Source organism: Phalangium opilio, unplaced genomic scaffold, assembly GCF_054372755.1.
Source record: "Phalangium opilio isolate 3A_F unplaced genomic scaffold, DU_Popi_V2 ptg000054l_1, whole genome shotgun sequence".
Taxonomy (NCBI): Eukaryota; Metazoa; Arthropoda; class Arachnida; order Opiliones; family Phalangiidae; genus Phalangium; species Phalangium opilio.
In genome coordinates, this window is record NW_028324173.1 from 1,704,503 (window position 1) to 1,722,771 (window position 18,269).

At 43.5% G+C, this 18,269-nt stretch overlaps 1 protein-coding gene and 31 non-coding genes across 32 annotated transcripts; 31 read left to right on the forward strand and 1 right to left on the reverse strand.

Annotated features, from left to right (window-relative positions):
* The first annotated feature begins 3,193 nt into the window (after positions 1-3,193).
* TRNAE-UUC (transfer RNA glutamic acid (anticodon UUC)) lies at positions 3,194-3,265 on the forward strand. Its single transcript has one exon. It is a non-coding gene; the product is annotated as a tRNA-Glu (tRNA).
* Positions 3,266-3,344: 79 nt separating this feature from the next.
* TRNAE-UUC (transfer RNA glutamic acid (anticodon UUC)) lies at positions 3,345-3,416 on the forward strand. Its single transcript has one exon. It is a non-coding gene; the product is annotated as a tRNA-Glu (tRNA).
* A 79-nt stretch (positions 3,417-3,495) lies between these two features.
* Positions 3,496-3,567, forward strand: TRNAE-UUC (transfer RNA glutamic acid (anticodon UUC)). The gene has a single exon. It is a non-coding gene; the product is annotated as a tRNA-Glu (tRNA).
* A 1,507-nt stretch (positions 3,568-5,074) lies between these two features.
* On the forward strand, positions 5,075-5,146 carry TRNAE-UUC (transfer RNA glutamic acid (anticodon UUC)). Its single transcript has one exon. It is a non-coding gene; the product is annotated as a tRNA-Glu (tRNA).
* Positions 5,147-5,225: 79 nt separating this feature from the next.
* Positions 5,226-5,297, forward strand: TRNAE-UUC (transfer RNA glutamic acid (anticodon UUC)). Its single transcript has one exon. It is a non-coding gene; the product is annotated as a tRNA-Glu (tRNA).
* A 79-nt stretch (positions 5,298-5,376) lies between these two features.
* Positions 5,377-5,448, forward strand: TRNAE-UUC (transfer RNA glutamic acid (anticodon UUC)). The gene has a single exon. It is a non-coding gene; the product is annotated as a tRNA-Glu (tRNA).
* A 1,260-nt stretch (positions 5,449-6,708) lies between these two features.
* On the forward strand, positions 6,709-6,780 carry TRNAE-UUC (transfer RNA glutamic acid (anticodon UUC)). Its single transcript has one exon. It is a non-coding gene; the product is annotated as a tRNA-Glu (tRNA).
* Positions 6,781-7,436: 656 nt separating this feature from the next.
* On the forward strand, positions 7,437-7,508 carry TRNAE-UUC (transfer RNA glutamic acid (anticodon UUC)). Its single transcript has one exon. It is a non-coding gene; the product is annotated as a tRNA-Glu (tRNA).
* A 381-nt stretch (positions 7,509-7,889) lies between these two features.
* Positions 7,890-7,961, forward strand: TRNAE-UUC (transfer RNA glutamic acid (anticodon UUC)). Its single transcript has one exon. It is a non-coding gene; the product is annotated as a tRNA-Glu (tRNA).
* Positions 7,962-8,342: 381 nt separating this feature from the next.
* On the forward strand, positions 8,343-8,414 carry TRNAE-UUC (transfer RNA glutamic acid (anticodon UUC)). The gene has a single exon. It is a non-coding gene; the product is annotated as a tRNA-Glu (tRNA).
* Positions 8,415-8,493: 79 nt separating this feature from the next.
* TRNAE-CUC (transfer RNA glutamic acid (anticodon CUC)) lies at positions 8,494-8,565 on the forward strand. Its single transcript has one exon. It is a non-coding gene; the product is annotated as a tRNA-Glu (tRNA).
* A 79-nt stretch (positions 8,566-8,644) lies between these two features.
* On the forward strand, positions 8,645-8,716 carry TRNAE-UUC (transfer RNA glutamic acid (anticodon UUC)). Its single transcript has one exon. It is a non-coding gene; the product is annotated as a tRNA-Glu (tRNA).
* A 79-nt stretch (positions 8,717-8,795) lies between these two features.
* Positions 8,796-8,867, forward strand: TRNAE-UUC (transfer RNA glutamic acid (anticodon UUC)). Its single transcript has one exon. It is a non-coding gene; the product is annotated as a tRNA-Glu (tRNA).
* Positions 8,868-9,248: 381 nt separating this feature from the next.
* On the forward strand, positions 9,249-9,320 carry TRNAE-UUC (transfer RNA glutamic acid (anticodon UUC)). Its single transcript has one exon. It is a non-coding gene; the product is annotated as a tRNA-Glu (tRNA).
* A 79-nt stretch (positions 9,321-9,399) lies between these two features.
* On the forward strand, positions 9,400-9,471 carry TRNAE-UUC (transfer RNA glutamic acid (anticodon UUC)). Its single transcript has one exon. It is a non-coding gene; the product is annotated as a tRNA-Glu (tRNA).
* Positions 9,472-9,852: 381 nt separating this feature from the next.
* On the forward strand, positions 9,853-9,924 carry TRNAE-UUC (transfer RNA glutamic acid (anticodon UUC)). The gene has a single exon. It is a non-coding gene; the product is annotated as a tRNA-Glu (tRNA).
* A 381-nt stretch (positions 9,925-10,305) lies between these two features.
* Positions 10,306-10,377, forward strand: TRNAE-UUC (transfer RNA glutamic acid (anticodon UUC)). Its single transcript has one exon. It is a non-coding gene; the product is annotated as a tRNA-Glu (tRNA).
* A 381-nt stretch (positions 10,378-10,758) lies between these two features.
* On the forward strand, positions 10,759-10,830 carry TRNAE-UUC (transfer RNA glutamic acid (anticodon UUC)). The gene has a single exon. It is a non-coding gene; the product is annotated as a tRNA-Glu (tRNA).
* Positions 10,831-11,211: 381 nt separating this feature from the next.
* Positions 11,212-11,283, forward strand: TRNAE-UUC (transfer RNA glutamic acid (anticodon UUC)). Its single transcript has one exon. It is a non-coding gene; the product is annotated as a tRNA-Glu (tRNA).
* A 79-nt stretch (positions 11,284-11,362) lies between these two features.
* On the forward strand, positions 11,363-11,434 carry TRNAE-UUC (transfer RNA glutamic acid (anticodon UUC)). Its single transcript has one exon. It is a non-coding gene; the product is annotated as a tRNA-Glu (tRNA).
* Positions 11,435-11,513: 79 nt separating this feature from the next.
* Positions 11,514-11,585, forward strand: TRNAE-UUC (transfer RNA glutamic acid (anticodon UUC)). The gene has a single exon. It is a non-coding gene; the product is annotated as a tRNA-Glu (tRNA).
* An 807-nt stretch (positions 11,586-12,392) lies between these two features.
* On the forward strand, positions 12,393-12,464 carry TRNAE-UUC (transfer RNA glutamic acid (anticodon UUC)). Its single transcript has one exon. It is a non-coding gene; the product is annotated as a tRNA-Glu (tRNA).
* A 79-nt stretch (positions 12,465-12,543) lies between these two features.
* On the forward strand, positions 12,544-12,615 carry TRNAE-UUC (transfer RNA glutamic acid (anticodon UUC)). The gene has a single exon. It is a non-coding gene; the product is annotated as a tRNA-Glu (tRNA).
* Positions 12,616-12,694: 79 nt separating this feature from the next.
* On the forward strand, positions 12,695-12,766 carry TRNAE-UUC (transfer RNA glutamic acid (anticodon UUC)). Its single transcript has one exon. It is a non-coding gene; the product is annotated as a tRNA-Glu (tRNA).
* A 656-nt stretch (positions 12,767-13,422) lies between these two features.
* Positions 13,423-13,494, forward strand: TRNAE-UUC (transfer RNA glutamic acid (anticodon UUC)). The gene has a single exon. It is a non-coding gene; the product is annotated as a tRNA-Glu (tRNA).
* A 381-nt stretch (positions 13,495-13,875) lies between these two features.
* TRNAE-UUC (transfer RNA glutamic acid (anticodon UUC)) lies at positions 13,876-13,947 on the forward strand. Its single transcript has one exon. It is a non-coding gene; the product is annotated as a tRNA-Glu (tRNA).
* A 79-nt stretch (positions 13,948-14,026) lies between these two features.
* TRNAE-UUC (transfer RNA glutamic acid (anticodon UUC)) lies at positions 14,027-14,098 on the forward strand. Its single transcript has one exon. It is a non-coding gene; the product is annotated as a tRNA-Glu (tRNA).
* A 656-nt stretch (positions 14,099-14,754) lies between these two features.
* Positions 14,755-14,826, forward strand: TRNAE-UUC (transfer RNA glutamic acid (anticodon UUC)). Its single transcript has one exon. It is a non-coding gene; the product is annotated as a tRNA-Glu (tRNA).
* Positions 14,827-15,358: 532 nt separating this feature from the next.
* On the forward strand, positions 15,359-15,430 carry TRNAE-UUC (transfer RNA glutamic acid (anticodon UUC)). The gene has a single exon. It is a non-coding gene; the product is annotated as a tRNA-Glu (tRNA).
* Positions 15,431-15,509: 79 nt separating this feature from the next.
* Positions 15,510-15,581, forward strand: TRNAE-UUC (transfer RNA glutamic acid (anticodon UUC)). Its single transcript has one exon. It is a non-coding gene; the product is annotated as a tRNA-Glu (tRNA).
* Positions 15,582-16,388: 807 nt separating this feature from the next.
* Positions 16,389-16,460, forward strand: TRNAE-UUC (transfer RNA glutamic acid (anticodon UUC)). The gene has a single exon. It is a non-coding gene; the product is annotated as a tRNA-Glu (tRNA).
* A 1,012-nt stretch (positions 16,461-17,472) lies between these two features.
* On the reverse strand, positions 17,473-18,252 carry LOC149669759 (uncharacterized). The gene has a single exon (XM_089840437.1). The coding sequence runs from the start codon at positions 18,250-18,252 to the stop codon at positions 17,473-17,475; it is 780 nt and encodes a 259-aa protein (XP_089696563.1).
* Between the last annotated feature and the right edge of the window lie 17 nt (positions 18,253-18,269).

Consider the following 18,269-nt stretch of genomic DNA (forward strand, 5'->3'; position numbering starts at 1 on the left):
TAGGTTTATGAATAGAAATAAGACTTGGTTAAGCAATCCGATATGGTCTAGTGGCTAGGATATCTGGCTTTCACCCAGAAGGCCAGGGTTCGATTCACGGTATCGGATTGCGTGCTTTTGAACCGCTTTTCAAGAATAGACTTAAGGATATAGGTTTATGAATAGAATTAAGACTTGGTGAAGCAAGTCCGATATGGTATAGTGCTAGGATATCTGGCTTTCACCCAGAAGGCCCGAGTTCGATTCCCGGTATCGGAGCGAATGCTTTTGTACCGCTTTTCAAGAATAGAATTAAGACTTGGTTAAGCAAGTACGATATGGTCTAGTGGCTAGGATATCTGGCTCTCACCCAGAAGGCCAGGGTTCGATTCCCGGTAACGGATTGCGTGCTTTTGTACCGCTTTTCAAGAATAGACTTAAGGATATAGATTTATGAATAGAATTAAGACTTGGCTAAGCAAGTACGATATAGTCTACTGGCTAGGATATCTGGCTCTCACCCAGAAGGCCAGGGTTCGATTCCCGGTATCGGATTGCGTGCTTATGTACCGCTTTTCAAGAATAGATTTAAGGATATATGTTTATGAATAGAAATAAGACTTGATTAAGCAAGTCCGATATGGTCTAGTGGCTAGTAAATCTGGCTTTCACCCAGAAGGCTCGGGTTCGATTCCCGGTATCGGAGTGAGTGCTTTTGTAACGCTTTTCAAGAATAGACTTAAGGATATAGGTTTATGAATAGAATTAAGACCTGGTTGAGCAATTACGATATGGTCTAGTGGCTAGGATATCTGGCTCTCACCCAGAAGACCAGGGTTCGATTCCCGGTATTGGATTGCGTGCTTTTGAACCGCTTTTCAAGAATAGACTTAAGGATATAGGTTTATGAATAGAATTAAGACTTGGTTAAGCAAGTCCGATATGGTATAGTGCAAGGATATCTGGCTCTCACCCAGAAGGCCAGGGTTCGATTCACGGTATCGGATTGCGTGCTTTTGAACCGCTTTTCAAGAATAGACTTAAGGATATAGGTTTATGAATAGAATTAAGACTTGGTTAAGCAACTCCGATATGTTATAGTGCAAGGATATCTGGCTTTCACCCAGAAGGCCCGGGTTCGATTCCCGGTATCGAAGCGGGTGCTTTTGTACCGCTTTTCAAGAATAGAATTAAGACTTGGTTAAGCAAGTACGATATGGTCTAGTGGCTAGGATATCTGGCTCTCACCCAGAAGGCCAGGGTTCGATTCCCGGTAACGGATTGCGTGCTTTTGAACCGCTTTTCAAGAATAGACTTAAGGATATAGGTTTATGAATAGAATTAAGACTTGGTGAAGCAAGTCCGATATGGTATAGTGCTAGGATATCTGGCTTTCACCCAGAAGGCCCGAGTTCGATTCCCGGTATCGGAGCGAGTGCTTTTGTACCGCTTTTCAAGAATAGAATTAAGACTTGGTTAAGCAAGTACGATATGGTCTAGTGGCTAGGATATCTGGCTCTCACCCAGAAGGCCAGGGTTCGATTCCCGGTAACGGATTGCGTGCTTTTGTACCGCTTTTCAAGAATAGACTTAAGGATATAGATTTATGAATAGAATTAAGACTTGGCTAAGCAAGTACGATATAGTCTACTGGCTAGGATATCTGGCTCTCACCCAGAAGGCCAGGGTTCGATTCCCGGTATCGGATTGCGTGCTTATGTACCGCTTTTCAAGAATAGATTTAAGGATATAGGTTTATGAATAGAAATAAGACTTGATTAAGCAAGTCCGATATGGTCTAGTGGCTAGTAAATCTGGCTTTCACCCAGAAGGCTCGGGTTCGATTCCCGGTATCGGAGTGAGTGCTTTTGTAACGCTTTTCAAGAATAGACTTAAGGATATAGGTTTATGAATAGAATTAAGACCTGGTTGAGCAATTACGATATGGTCTAGTGGCTAGGATATCTGGCTCTCACCCAGAAGACCAGGGTTCGATTCCCGGTATTGGATTGCGTGCTTTTGAACCGCTTTTCAAGAATAGACTTAAGGATATAGGTTTATGAATAGAATTAAGACTTGGTTAAGCAAGTCCGATATGGTATAGTGCAAGGATATCTGGCTCTCACCCAGAAGGCCAGGGTTCGATTCACGGTATCGGATTGCGTGCTTTTGAACCGCTTTTCAAGAATAGACTTAAGGATATAGGTTTATGAATAGAATTAAGACTTGGTTAAGCAACTCCGATATGTTATAGTGCAAGGATATCTGGCTTTCACCCAGAAGGCCCGGGTTCGATTCCCGGTATCGAAGCGGGTGCTTTTGTACCGCTTTTCAAGAATAGAATTAAGACTTGGTTAAGCAAGTACGATATGGTCTAGTGGCTAGGATATCTGGCTCTCACCCAGAAGGCCAGGGTTCGATTCCCGGTAACGGATTGCGTGCTTTTGAACCGCTTTTCAAGAATAGACTTAAGGATATAGGTTTATGAATAGAATTAAGACTTGGTGAAGCAAGTCCGATATGGTATAGTGCTAGGATATCTGGCTTTCACCCAGAAGGCCCGAGTTCGATTCCCGGTATCGGAGCGAGTGCTTTTGTACCGCTTTTCAAGAATAGAATTAAGACTTGGTTAAGCAAGTACGATATGGTCTAGTGGCTAGGATATCTGGCTCTCACCCAGAAGGCCAGGGTTCGATTCCCGGTAACGGATTGCGTGCTTTTGTACCGCTTTTCAAGACTAGACTTAAGGATATAGGTTTATGAATAGAAATAAGACTTGGTTAAGCAATCCGATATGGTCTAGTGGCTAGGATATCTGGCTTTCACCCAGAAGGCCAGGGTTCGATTCACGGTATCGGATTGCGTGCTTTTGAACCGCTTTTCAAGAATAGACTTAAGGATATAGGTTTATGAATAGAATTAAGACTTGGTGAAGCAAGTCCGATATGGTATAGTGCTAGGATATCTGGCTTTCACCCAGAAGGCCCGAGTTCGATTCCCGGTATCGGAGCGAGTGCTTTTGTACCGCTTTTCAAGAATAGAATTAAGACTTGGTTAAGCAAGTACGATATGGTCTAGTGGCTAGGATATCTGGCTCTCACCCAGAAGGCCAGGGTTCGATTCCCGGTAACGGATTGCGTGCTTTTGTACCGCTTTTCAAGAATAGACTTAAGGATATAGATTTATGAATAGAAATAAGACTTGTTTAAGCAAGTCCGATATGGTCTAGTGGCTAGGATATCTGGCTTTCACCCAGAAGGCCCGGCTTCGATTCCCGGTATCGGAGTGAGTGCTTTTGTACCGCTTTTCAAGAATAGACTTAAGGATATAGGTTTATGAATTGAATTAAGACTTGGTTGAGGAAGTCCGATATGGTTTAGTGGCTAGGATATCTGGCTTTCACCCAGAAGGCCCGGGTTCGATTCCCGGTATCGGAGTGAGTGCTTTTGTACCGATTTTCAAGAATAGACTTAAGGATATAGGTTTATGAATAGAATTGAGACTCGGTTAAGCAAGTCCGATATGGTCTAGTGGCTAGGATATCTGGCTTTCACCCAGAAGGCCCGGGTTCGATTCCCGGTATCGGAGCGAGTGCTTTTGTACCGCTTTTCAAGAATAGAATCAAGACTTGGTTGAGCAAGTACGATATGGTCTAGTCGCTAGGATACCTGACTTTCACCCAGAAGGCCCGGGTTCGATTCCCGGTATCGGAGCACGTGGATTTGTACCGCTTTTCAAGAAAAGACTTAAGGATATAGGTTTATGAATAGAATTAAGACTTGGCTAAGCAAGTACGATATAGTCTACTGGCTAGGATATCTGGCTCTCACCCAGAAGGCCAGGGTTCGATTCCCGGTATCGGATTGCGTGCTTATGTACCGCTTTTCAAGAATAGATTTAAGGATATAGGTTTATGAATAGAAATAAGACTTGATTAAGCAAGTCCGATATGGTCTAGTGGCTAGTAAATCTGGCTTTCACCCAGAAGGCTCGGGTTCGATTCCCGGTATCGGAGTGAGTGCTTTTGTACCGCTTTTCAAGAATAGACTTAAGGATATAGGTTTATGAATAGAATTAAGACCTGGTTGAGCAATTACGATATGGTCTAGTGGCTAGGATATCTGGCTCTCACCCAGAAGACCAGGGTTCGATTCCCGGTATCGGATTGCGTGCTTTTGAACCGCTTTTCAAGAATAGACTTAAGGATATAGGTTTATGAATAGAATTAAGACTTGGTTAAGCAAGTCCGATATGGTATAGTGCAAGGATATCTGGCTCTCACCCAGAAGGCCAGGGTTCGATTCACGGTATCGGATTGCGTGCTTTTGAACCGCTTTTCAAGAATAGACTTAAGGATATAGGTTTATGAATAGAATTAAGACTTGGTTAAGCAAGTCCGATATGTTATAGTGCAAGGATATCTGGCTTTCACCCAGAAGGCCCGGGTTCGATTCCCGGTATCGAAGCGGGTGCTTTTGTACCGCTTTTCAAGAATAGAATTAAGACTTGGTTAAGCAAGTACGATATGGTCTAGTGGCTAGGATATCTGGCTCTCACCCAGAAGGCCAGGGTTCGATTCCCGGTATCGGATTGCGTGCTTTTGTACCGCTTTTCAAGAATAGACTTAAGGATATAGGTTTATGAATAGAAATAAGACTTGGTTAAGCAATCCGATATGGTCTAGTGGCTAGGATATCTGGCTTTCACCCAGAAGGCCAGGGTTCGATTCACGGTATCGGATTGCGTGCTTTTGAACCGCTTTTCAAGAATAGACTTAAGGATATAGGTTTATGAATAGAATTAAGACTTGGTGAAGCAAGTCCGATATGGTATAGTGCTAGGATATCTGGCTTTCACCCAGAAGGCCCGAGTTCGATTCCCGGTATCGGAGCGAGTGCTTTTGTACCGCTTTTCAAGAATAGAATTAAGACTTGGTTAAGCAAGTACGATATGGTCTAGTGGCTAGGATATCTGGCTCTCACCCAGAAGGCCAGGGTTCGATTCCCGGTAACGGATTGCGTGCTTTTGTACCGCTTTTCAAGAATAGACTTAAGGATATAGATTTATGAATAGAAATAAGACTTGTTTAAGCAAGTCCGATATGGTCTAGTGGCTAGGATATCTGGCTTTCACCCAGAAGGCCCGGGTTCGATTCCCGGTATCGGAGTGAGTGCTTTTGTACCGCTTTTCAAGAATAGACTTAAGGATATAGGTTTATGAATTGAATTAAGACTTGGTTGAGGAAGTCCGATATGGTTTAGTGGCTAGGATATCTGGCTTTCACCCAGAAGGCCCGGGTTCGATTCCCGGTATCGGAGTGAGTGCTTTTGTACCGCTTTTCAAGAATAGACTTAAGGATATAGGTTTATGAATAGAATTGAGACTCGGTTAAGCAAGTCCGATATGGTCTAGTGGCTAGGATATCTGGCTTTCACCCAGAAGGCCCGGGTTCTATTCCCGGTATCGGAGCGAGTGCTTTTGTACCGCTTTTCAAGAATAGAATCAAGACTTGGTTGAGCAAGTACGATATGGTCTAGTCGCTAGGATACCTGACTTTCACCCAGAAGGCCCGGGTTCGATTCCCGGTATCGGAGCACGTGGATTTGTACCGCTTTTCAAGAAAAGACTTAAGGATATAGGTTTATGAATAGAATTAAGACTTGGCTAAGCAAGTACGATATAGTCTACTGGCTAGGATATCTGGCTCTCACCCAGAAGGCCAGGGTTCGATTCCCGGTATCGGATTGCGTGCTTTTGTACCGCTTTTCAAGAATAGACTTAAGGATATAGGTTTATGAACAGAAATAAGACTTGGTTAAGCAAGTCCGATATGGTCTAGTGGCTAGTATATCTGGCTTTCACCCAGAAGGCCCGGGTTGATTCCCGGTATCGGAGTGAGTGCTTTTCTACCGCTTTTCAAGAATAGACTTAAGGATATAGGTTTATGAATAGAATTAAGACCTGGTTGAGCAAGTACGATATGGTCTAGTGGCTAGGATATCTGGCTCTCACCCAGAAGACCAGGGTTCGATTCCCGGTATCGGATTGCATGCTTTTGTACCGCTTTTCAAGAATAGACTTAAGGATATAGGTTTATGAATAGAAATAAGACTTGGTTAAGCAAGTCCGATATGGTCTAGTGGCTAGGTTATCTGGCTCTCACCCAGAAGGCTATAGTACGATTCCCGGTATCGGAGCGAGTGCTTTTGTACCGCTTTTCAAGAATAGACTTAAGGATATAGGTTTATGAATAGAATTAAGACTTGACTAAGCAAGTACGATATGGTCTAGTGGCTAGGATATCTGGCTCTCACCCAGAAGGCCAGGGTCCGATTCCCGGTATCGGATTGCGTGCTTTTGTACCGCTTTTCAAGAATAGACTTAAGGATATAGGTTTATGAATAGAAATAAGACTTGGTTAAGCAAGTCCGATATGGTCTAGTGGCTAGGTTATCTGGCTCTCACCCAGAAGGCTATAGTACGATTCCCGGTATCGGAGCGAGTGCTTTTGTACCGCTTTTCAAGAATAGACTTAAGGATATAGGTTTATGAATAGAATTAAGACTTGACTGAGCAAGTACGATATGGTCTAGTGGCTAGGATATCTGGCTCTCACCCAGAAGGCCAGGGTCCGATTCCCGGTATCGGATTGCGTGCTTTTGTACCGCTTTTCAAGAATAGACTTAAGGATATAGGTTTATGAATAGAATTAAGACTCGGTTAAGCAAGTCCGATATGGTCTATTGGCTAGGATATCTGGCTTTCACCCAGAAGGCCCGGGTTCGATTCCCGGTATCGGAGCGAGTGCTTTTGTACCGCTTTTCAAGAATAGAATCAAGACTTGGTTGAGCAAGTACGATATGGTCTAGTCGCTAGGATACCTGACTTTCACCCAGAAGGCCCGGGTTCGATTCCCGGTATCGGAGCACGTGGTTTTGTACCGCTTTTCAAGAAAAGACTTAAGGATATAGGTTTATGAATAGAATTAAGACTTGGCTAAGCAAGTACGATATGGTCTAGTGGCTAGGATATCTGGCTCTCACCCAGAGGGCCAGGGTTCGATTCCCGGTATCGGATTGCGTGCTTTTGTACCGCTTTTCAAGAATAGACTTAAGGATATAGGTTTATGAATAAAATAAGACTTGATTAAGCGAGTCCGATTTGGTCTAGTGGCTAGTATATCTGGCTTTCACCCAGAAGGCCCGGGTTCGATTCCCGGTATCGGAGTGAATGCTTTTGTACCGCTTTTGAAGAAAAGACTTAAAGACACATTTATAGGAATAATATTTAGGTTTGTTCCAACCAGTCCGATATGGTTGAGTGGCTAGGATATCTGGCTCTCACCCAGAAGGCCAGGGTTCGATTCCCGGTATCGGTTTGCGTGCTTTTGTACCGCTTTTCAAGAATAGACTTAAGGATATAGGTTTATGAACAGAAATAAGACTTGGTTAAGAAAGTCCGATATGGTCTAGTGGCTAGTATATCTGGCTTTCACCCAGAAGGCCCGGGTTCGATTCCCGGTATCGGAGTGAGTGCTTTTGTACCGCTTTTCAAGAATAGACTTAAGGATATAGGTTTATGAATAGAATTAAGACCTGGTTGAGCAAGTACGATATGGTTTAGAGGCTAGGATATCTGGCTCTCACCCAGAAGGCTATAGTACGATTCCCGGTATCGGAGCGAGTGCTTTTGTACCGCTTTTCAAGAATAGACTTAAGGATATAGGTTTATGATTAGAATTAAGACTTGACTGAGCAAGTACGATATGGTCTAGTGGCTAGGATATCTGGCTCTCACCCAGAAGGCCAGGGTCCGATTCCCGGTATCGGATTGCGTGCTTTTGTACCGCTTTTCAAGAATAGACTTAAGGATATAGGTTTATGAATAGAAATAAGACTTGGTTAAGCAAGTCCGATATGGTCTAGTGGCTAGGATATCTGGCTTTCACCCAGAAGGCCCGGGTTCGATTCCCGGTATCGGATTGCGTGCTTTTGTACCGCTTTTCAAGAATAGACTTAAGGATATAGGTTTATGAATAGAAATAAGACTTGGTTAAGCAAGTCCGATATGGTCTAGTGGCTAGGTTATCTGGCTCTCACCCAGAAGGCTATAGTACGATTCCCGGTATCGGAGCGAGTGCTTTTGTACCGCTTTTCAAGAATAGACTTAAGGATATAGGTTTATGAATAGAATTAAGACTTGACTGAGCAAGTACGATATGGTCTAGTGGCTAGGATATCTGGCTCTCACCCAGAAGGCCAGGGTCCGATTCCCGGTATCGGATTGCGTGCTTTTGTACCGCTTTTCAAGAATAGACTTAAGGATATAGGTTTATGAATAGAAATAAGACTTGGTTAAGCAAGTCCGATATGGTCTAGTGGCTAGGATATCTGGCTTTCACCCAGAAGGCCCGGGTTCGATTCCCGGTATCGGAGTGAGTGCTTTTGTACCGCTTTTCAAGAATAGACTTAAGGATATAGGTTTATGAATAGAAATAAGACTTGGTTAAGCAAGTCCGATATGGTCTAGTGGCTAGGATATCTGGCTCTCACCCAGAAGGCCAGGGTCCGATTCCCGGTATCGGATTGCGTGCTTTTGTACCGCTTTTCAAGAATAGACTTAAGGATATAGGTTTATGAATAGAAATAAGACTTGGTTAAGCAAGTCCGATATGGTCTAGTGGCTAGGATATCTGGCTTTCACCCAGAAGGCCCGGGTTCGATTCCCGGTATCGGATTGCGTGCTTTTGTACCGCTTTTCAAGAATAGACTTAAGGATATAGGTTTATGAATAGAAATAAGACTTGGTTAAGCAAGTCCGATATGATCTAGTGGCTAGGATATCTGGCTTTCACCCAGAAGGCCCGGGTTCGATTCCCGGTATCGGATTGCGTGCTTTTGTACCGCTTTTCAAGAATAGACTTAAGGATATAGGTTTATGAATAGAAATAAGACTTGGTTAAGCAAGTCCGATATGGTCTAGTGGCTAGGTTATCTGGCTCTCACCCAGAAGGCTATAGTACGATTCCCGGTATCGGAGCGAGTGCTTTTGTACCGCTTTTCAAGAATAGACTTAAGGATATAGGTTTATGAATAGAATTAAGACTTGACTGAGCAAGTACGATATGGTCTAGTGGCTAGGATATCTGGCTCTCACCCAGAAGGCCAGGGTCCGATTCCCGGTATCGGATTGCGTGCTTTTGTACCGCTTTTCAAGAATAGACTTAAGGATATAGGTTTATGAATAGAAATAAGACTTGGTTAAGCAAGTCCGATATGGTCTAGTGGCTAGGATATCTGGCTTTCACCCAGAAGGCCCGGGTTCGATTCCCGGTATCGGAGTGAGTGCTTTTGTACCGCTTTTCAAGAATAGACTTAAGGATATAGGTTTATGAATAGAAATAACACTTGGTTAAGCAAGTCCGATATGGTCTAGTGGCTAGGATATCTGGCTTTCACCCAGAAGGCCCGGGTTCGATTCCCGGTATCGGATTGCGTGCTTTTGTACCGCTTTTCAAGAATAGACTTAAGGATATAGGTTTATGAATAGAATTAAGACCTGGTTGAGCAAGTACGATATGGTTTAGTGGCTAGGATATCTGGCTCTCACCCAGAAGGCTATAGTACGATTCCCGGTATCGGAGCGAGTGCTTTTGTACCGCTTTTCAAGAATAGACTTAAGGATATAGGTTTATGATTAGAATTAAGACTTGACTGAGCAAGTACGATATGGTCTAGTGGCTAGGATATCTGGCTCTCACCCAGAAGGCCAGGGTCCGATTCCCGGTATCGGATTGCGTGCTTTTGTACCGCTTTTCAAGAATAGACTTAAGGATATAGGTTTATGAATAGAAATAAGACTTGGTTAAGCAAGTCCGATATGGTCTAGTGGCTAGGATATCTGGCTTTCACCCAGAAGGCCCGGGTTCGATTCCCGGTATCGGAGTGAGTGCTTTTGTACCGCTTTTCAAGAATAGACTTAAGGATATAGGTTTATGAATAGAATTAAGACCTGGTTGAGCAAGTACGATATGGTTTAGTGGCTAGGATATCTGGCTCTCACCCAGAAGGCTATAGTACGATTCCCGGTATCGGAGCGAGTGCTTTTGTACCGCTTTTCAAGAATAGACTTAAGGATATAGGTTTATGATTAGAATTAAGACTTGACTGAGCAAGTACGATATGGTCTAGTGGCTAGGATATCTGGCTCTCACCCAGAAGGCCAGGGTCCGATTCCCGGTATCGGATTGCGTGCTTTTGTACCGCTTTTCAAGAATAGACTTAAGGATATAGGTTTATGAATAGAAATAAGACTTGGTTAAGCAAGTCCGATATGGTCTAGTGGCTAGGATATCTGGCTTTCACCCAGAAGGCCCGGGTTCGATTCCCGGTATCGGATTGCGTGCTTTTGTACCGCTTTTCAAGAATAGACTTAAGGATATAGGTTTATGAATAGAAATAAGACTTGGTTAAGCAAGTCCGATATGGTCTAGTGGCTAGGTTATCTGGCTCTCACCCAGAAGGCTATAGTACGATTCCCGGTATCGGAGCGAGTGCTTTTGTACCGCTTTTCAAGAATAGACTTAAGGATATAGGTTTATGAATAGAATTAAGACTTGACTGAGCAAGTACGATATGGTCTAGTGGCTAGGATATCTGGCTCTCACCCAGAAGGCCAGGGTCCGATTCCCGGTATCGGATTGCGTGCTTTTGTACCGCTTTTCAAGAATAAACTTAAGGATATAGGTTTATGAATAGAAATAAGACTTGGTTAAGCAAGTCCGATATGGTCTAGTGGCTAGGATATCTGGCTTTCACCCAGAAGGCCCGGGTTCGATTCCCGGTATCGGATTGCGTGCTTTTGTACCGCTTTTCAAGAATAGACTTAAGGATATAGGTTTATGAATAGAAATAAGACTTGGTTAAGCAAGTCCGATATGGTCTAGTGGCTAGGTTATCTGGCTCTCACCCAGAAGGCTATAGTACGATTCCCGGTATCGGAGCGAGTGCTTTTGTACCGCTTTTCAAGAATAGACTTAAGGATATAGGTTTATGAATAGAATTAAGACTTGACTGAGCAAGTACGATATGGTCTAGTGGCTAGGATATCTGGCTCTCACCCAGAAGGCCAGGGTCCGATTCCCGGTATCGGATTGCGTGCTTTTGTACCGCTTTTCAAGAATAAACTTAAGGATATAGGTTTATGAATAGAAATAAGACTTGATTAAGCAAGTCCGATATGGTCTAGTGGCTAGGATATCTGGCTTTCACCCAGAAGGCCCGGGTTCGATTCCCGGTATCGGAGTGAGTGCTTTTATACCGCTTTTCAAGAATAGACTTAAGGATATAGGTTTATGAATAGAAATAAGACTTAGTTAAGCAAGTCCGATATGGTCTAGTGGCTAGGATATCTGGCTTTCACCCAGAAGGCCCGGGTTCGATTCCCGGTATCGGAGGGAGTGCTTTTGTACCGCTTTTCAAGAATAGACTTAAGGATATAGGTTTATGAATAGAATTAAGACTCGGTTAAGCAAGTCCGATATGGTCTAGTGGCTAGGATATCTGGCTTTCACCCAGAAGGCCCGGGTTCGATTCCCGGTATCGGAGCGAGTGCTTTTGTACCGCTTTTCAAGAATAGAATCAAGACTTGGTTGAGCAAGTACGATATGGTCTAGTCGCTAGGATACCTGACTTTCACCCAGAAGGCCCGGGTTCGATTCCCGGTATCGGAGCACGTGGTTTTGTACCGCTTTTCAAGAAAAGACTTAAGGATATAGGTTTATGAATAGAATTAAGACTTGGCTAAGCAAGTACGATATGGTCTAGTGGCTAGGATATCTGGCTCTCACCCAGAAGGCCAGGGTTCGATTCCCGGTATCGGATTGCGTGCTTTTGTACCGCTTTTCAAGAATAGACTTAAGGATATAGGTTTATGAATAAAATAAGACTTGATTAAGTGAGTCCGATTTGGTCTAGTGGCTAGTATATCTGGCTTTCACCCAGAAGGCCCGGGTTTGATTCCCGGTATCGGATTGCGTGCTTTTGTACCGCTTTTCAAGAATAGACTTAAGGATATAGGTTTATGAATAGAAATAAGACTTGGTTAAGCAAGTCCGATATGGTCTAGTGGCTAGGTTATCTGGCTCTCACCCAGAAGGCTATAGTACGATTCCCGGTATCGGAGCGAGTGCTTTTGTACCGCTTTTCAAGAATAGACTTAAGGATATAGGTTTATGAATAGAATTAAGACTTGACTGAGCAAGTACGATATGGTCTAGTGGCTAGGATATCTGGCTCTCACCCAGAAGGCCAGGGTCCGATTCCCGGTATCGGATTGCGTGCTTTTGTACCGCTTTTCAAGAATAGACTTAAGGATATAGGTTTATGAATAGAAATAAGACTTGGTTAAGCAAGTCCGATATGGTCTAGTGGCTAGGATATCTGGCTTTCACCCAGAAGGCCCGGGTTCGATTCCCGGTATCGGAGTGAGTGCTTTTGTACCGCTTTTCAAGAATAGACTTAAGGATATAGGTTTATGAATAGAAATAAGACTTGGTTAAGCAAGTCCGATATGGTCTAGTGGCTAGGATATCTGGCTTTCACCCAGAAGGCCCGGGTTCGATTCCCGGTATCGGAGTGAGTGCTTTTGTACCGCTTTTCAAGAATAGACTTAAGGATATAGGTTTATGAATAGAATTAAGACTCGGTTAAGCAAGTCCGATATGGTCTAGTGGCTAGGATATCTGGCTTTCACCCAGAAGGCCCGGGTTCGATTCCCGGTATCGGAGCGAGTGCTTTTGTACCGCTTTTCAAGAATAGAATCAAGACTTGGTTGAGCAAGTACGATATGGTCTAGTCGCTAGGATACCTGACTTTCACCCAGAAGGCCCGGGTTCGATTCCCGGTATCGGAGCACGTGGTTTTGTACCGCTTTTCAAGAAAAGACTTAAGGATATAGGTTTATGAATAGAATTAAGACTTGGCTAAGCAAGTACAATATGGTCTAGTGGCTAGGATATCTGGCTCTCACCCAGAAGGCCAGGGTTCGATTCCCGGTATCGGATTGCGTGCTTTTGTACCGCTTTTCAAGAATAGACTTAAGGATATAGGTTTATGAATAAAATAAGACTTGATTAAGTGAGTCCGATTTGGTCTAGTGGCTAGTATATCTGGCTTTCACCCAGAAGGCCCGGGTTCGATTCCCGGTATCGGAGTGAATGCTTTTGTACCGCTTTTGAAGAATAGACTTAAAGACACATTTATAGGAATAATATTTAGGTTTGTTCCAAACAGTCCGATATGGTTGAGTGGCTAGGATATCTGGCTCTCACCCAGAAGGCCAGGGTTCGATTCCCGGTATCGGATTGCGTGCTTTTGTACCGCTTTTCAAGAATAGACTTAAGGATATAGGTTTATGAACAGAAATAAGACTTGGTTAAGCAAGTCCGATATGGTCTAGTGGCTAGTATATCTGGCTTTCACCCAGAAGGCCCGGGTTCGATTCCCGGTATCGGAGTGAGTGCTTTTGTACCGCTTTTCAAGAATAGACTTAAGGATATAGGTTTATGAATAGAATTAAGACCTGGTTGAGCAAGTACGATATGGTTTAGAGGCTAGGATATCTGGCTCTCACCCAGAAGGCTATAGTACGATTCCCGGTATCGGAGCGAGTGCTTTTGTACCGCTTTACAAGAATAGACTTAAGGATATAGGTTTATGATTAGAATTAAGACTTGACTGAGCAAGTACGATATGGTCTAGTGGCTAGGATATCTGGCTCTCACCCAGAAGGCCAGGGTCCGATTCCCGGTATCGGATTGCGTGCTTTTGTACCGCTTTTCAAGAATAGACTTAAGGATATAGGTTTATGAATAGAAATAAGACTTGGTTAAGCAAGTCCGATATGGTCTAGTGGCTAGGATATCTGGCTTTCACCCAGAAGGCCCGGGTTCGATTCCCGGTATCGGAGTGAGTGCTTTTGTACCGCTTTTCAAGAATAGACTTAAGGATATAGGTTTATGAATAGAATTAAGACTCGGTTAAGCAAGTCCGATATGGTCTAGTGGCTAGGATATCTGGCTTTCACCCAGAAGGCCCGGGTTCGATTCCCGGTATCGGAGCGAGTGCTTTTGTACCGCTTTTCAAGAATAGAATCAACACTTGGTTGAGCAACTACGATATGGTCTAGTCGCTAGGATACCTGACTTTCACCCAGAAGGCCCGGGTTCGATTCCCGGTATCGGAGCACGTGGTTTTGTACCGCTTTTCAAGAAAAGACTTAAGGATATAGGTTTATGAATAGAATTAAGACTTGGCTAAGCAAGTACGATATGGTCTAGTGGCTAGGATATCTGGCTCTCACCCAGAAGGCCAGGGTTCGATTCCCGGTATCGGATTGCGTGCTTTTGTACCGCTTTTCAAGAATAGACTTAAGGATATAGGTTTATGAATAAAATAAGACTTGATTAAGCAAGTCCGATTTGGTCTAGTGGCTAGTATATCTGGCTTTCACCCAGAAGGCCCGGGTTCGATTCCCGGTATCGGAGTGAATGCTTTTGTACCGCTTTTGAAGAATAGACTTAAAGACACATTTATAGGAATAATATTTAGGTTTGTTCCAACCAGTCCGATATGGTTGAGTGGCTAGGATATCTGGCTCTCACCCAGAAGGCCAGGGTTCGATTCCCGGTATCGGATTGCGTGCTTTTGTACCGCTTTTCAAGAATAGACTTAAGGATATAGGTTTATGAACAGAAATAAGACTTGGTTAAGCAAGTCCGATATGGTCTAGTGGCTAGTATATCTGGCTTTCACCCAGAAGGCCCGGGTTCGATTCCCGGTATCGGAGTGAGTGCTTTTGAACCGCTTTTCAAGAATAGACTTAAGGATATAGGTTTATGAATAGAATTAAGACCTGGTTGAGCAAGTACGATATGGTCTAGTGGCTAGGATATCTGGCTCTCACCCAGAAGACCAGGGTTCGATTCCCGGTATCGGATTGCATGCTTTTGTACCGCTTTTCAAGAATAGACTTAAGGATATAGGTTTATGAATAGAAATAAGACTTGGTTAAGCAAGTCCGATATGGTCTAGTGGCTAGGTTATCTGGCTCTCACCCAGAAGGCTATAGTACGATTCCCGGTATCGGAGCGAGTGCTTTTGTACCGCTTTTCAAGAATAGACTTAAGGATATAGGTTTATGATTAGAATTAAGACTTGACTGAGCAAGTACGATATGGTCTAGTGGCTAGGATATCTGGCTCTCACCCAGAAGGCCAGGGTCCGATTCCCGGTATCGGATTGCGTGCTTTTCTACCGCTTTTCAAGAATAGACTTAAGGATATAGGTTTATGAATAGAAATAAGACTTGGTTAAGCAAGTCCGATATGGTCTAGTGGCTAGGATATCTGGCTTTCACCCAGAAGGCCCGGGTTCGATTCCCGGTATCGGAGTGAGTGCTTTTGTACCGCTTTTCAAGAATAGACTTAAGGATATAGGTTTATGAATAGAATTAAGACTCGGTTAAGCAAGTCCGATATGGTCTAGTGGCTAGGATATCTGGCTTTCACCCAGAAGGCCCGGGTTCGATTCCCGGTATCGGAGCGAGTGCTTTTGTACCGCTTTTCAAGAATAGAATCAAGACTTGGTTGAGCAAGTACGATATGGTCTAGTCGCTAGGATACCTGACTTTCACCCAGAAGGCCCGGGTTCGATTCCCGGTATCGGAGCACGTGGTTTTGTACCGCTTTTCAAGAAAAGACTTAAGGATATAGGTTGATGAATAGAATTAAGACTTGGCTAAGCAAGTACGATATGGTCTAGTGGCTAGGATATCTGGCTCTCACCCAGAAGGCCAGGGTTCGATTCCCGGTATCGGATTGCGTGCTTTTGTACCGCTTTTCAAGAATAGACTTAAGGATATAGGTTTATGAATAAAATAAGACTTGATTAAGCAAGTCCGATTTGGTCTAGTGGCTAGTATATCTGGCTTTTACCCAGAAGGCCCGGGTTCGATCCCCGGTATCGGAGTGAATGCTTTTGTACCGCTTTTGAAGAATAGACTTAAAGACACATTTATAGGAATAATATTTAGGTTTGTTCCAACCAGTCCGATATGGTTGAGTGGCTAGGATATCTGGCTCTCACCCAGAAGGCCAGGGTTCGATTCCCGGTATCGGATTGCGTGCTTTTGAACCGCTTTTCAAGAATAGACTTAAGGATATAGGTTTATGAATAGAATTAAGACCTGGTTGAGCAAGTACATTATGGTCTAGTGGCTAGGATATCTGGCTCTCACCCAGAAGGCCAGGGATCGATTCCCGGAATCGGATTGCGTGCTTTTGAACCGCTTTTCAAGAATAGACTTAAGGATATAGGTTTATGAATAGAAATAAGACTTGGTTAAGCAAGTCCGATATGGTATAGTGGCTAGGATATCTGGCTTTCACCCAGAAGGCCCGGGTTCGATTCCCGGTATCGGAGCGAGTGCTTTTGTACCGCTTTTCAAGAATAGAATTAAGACTTGGTTAAGCAAGTACGATATGGTCTAGTGGCTAGGATATCTGGCTCTCACCCAGAAGGCCAGGGTTCGATTCCCGGTATCGGATTGCGTGCTTTTGTACCGCTTTTCAAGAATAGACTTAAGGATATAGGTTTATGAATAGAAATAAGACTCGGTTGAGCAAGTCCGATATGGTCTAGTGGGTGGGATACCTGGCTTTCACCCAGAAGGCCCGGGTGCGATTCCTGGTATCGGAGCGAGTGCTTTTGTACCGCTTTTGAAGAATAGACTTAAAGACACATTTATAGGAATAATATATAGGGTTGTTCCAACCAGTCCGATATGGTTGAGTGGCTAGGATATCTGGCTCTCACCCTGTTCGTGTACGTGTTCAAATTGATGTAGAATTGATAGTTATCCAAACAACAAACTTTATTTTTAAAGTTACAAATGATAAACCAAAATTAACACTGCGAGAGCCTAGTACTTTCTTTTTACAACGCGATTGGAATACTGCCTCGTTGGCTTACATACCATTTATTTTATACCATTATGTTCAAGTACCTCGTGAGCGTATTATCTCTCCACTTCTAACGTTCTACTCAGGAGCTAGGTCCCAAGTGGTGATAATAAATTTATGAAAGGCAATAGTTTCTCCTATTAATGTTCGTCGGTATTAAAAATGTTCCACTTTTCTAGAACTGGGTTCTAACATTCCGACCGCCTTGAAATACTTTTTTCAATACTTGTAATGATTATTATTTTATTTTTTTATTTTATTTTTTTTCTTATGTATAATTTCTAGGATTATTAGTTAGTCTAAGGGAAGTTTGCATAATTTCATTACTGGTCGTTTTAATTCTTTGTCGGTGGCAGTCCTGATGGTGACCACTCTAACTAAGCCATCCGTTCCTGGGTGTAGGTGCAGGATTCTCCCCATCTTCCATTTATTTGGTGGTTGTCCTTCATCTTTTAGTAGCACTAGGTCATTGATTAAAAGTTTTCCTTTACTGTAGCCCATTTTGGCCGTTGTTGAAGGCGTGAAAGGTATTCATTTCTCCATCTTCGCCAAAAGTGCTGGAGCAGTTTTTGGCCCAGCTGCCATCTTGTCAATCGATTGATGTTCTCGCTAGTTAGATCTGGTTCTGGTATAGCGGTCAGTGCATCTCCAATTAAGAAATGTCCCGGCGTTAAGGCTGTGAGATCGTGGGGGTCTGTACTGAGTGCTGTGAGTGGTCTTGAGTTGAGACATCCTTCTATTAGGCAGATCAGGGTTTGCATTTCTTCGTAGGTGAGATTTGCGTTGCCAATGACTCTTTTTAAATGATATTTCACCGACTTCACACCCGCCTCCCTCAGGCCTCCCATGTGTGGAGCTGCTGGTGGGTTGAAATGCCATTTAATACTTTCATCAGCAAGCCATCCATAAACCTTCGTCTGGTGTTGAGCGCTATTAATCATGTTAATGAAGTCTTTCATCTCTCTGTTCGCTCCCACGAAATTTGTACCACAATCACTATATATATCTGTACATCTCCCTCTTCTGGCTACAAATCTCTTCAGAGATGCCAGGAATGCAGCTGTGGACAAGTCACTTACTAGTTCTAAGTGAATGGCTTTGGTCGTAAAGCAAACGAACACTGCTAGATACGCTTTAAACATCTTGTGTCCTCGACCTTTGATTACTCTTAGCAAAAAGGGCCCAGCATAATCAACGCCGCATTTGAGAAACGCTCTTGCTTTATTTACTCGTGACGGTGGTAAATCTCCCATCATTTGCTGGACGGATG

Excerpts from the sequence above, each read along its gene's own strand:
- LOC149669759 (XM_089840437.1), bottom strand. The coding sequence starts at position 18,252 with ATGGGAGATTTACCACCGTCACGAGTAAATAAAGCAAGAGCGTTTCTC.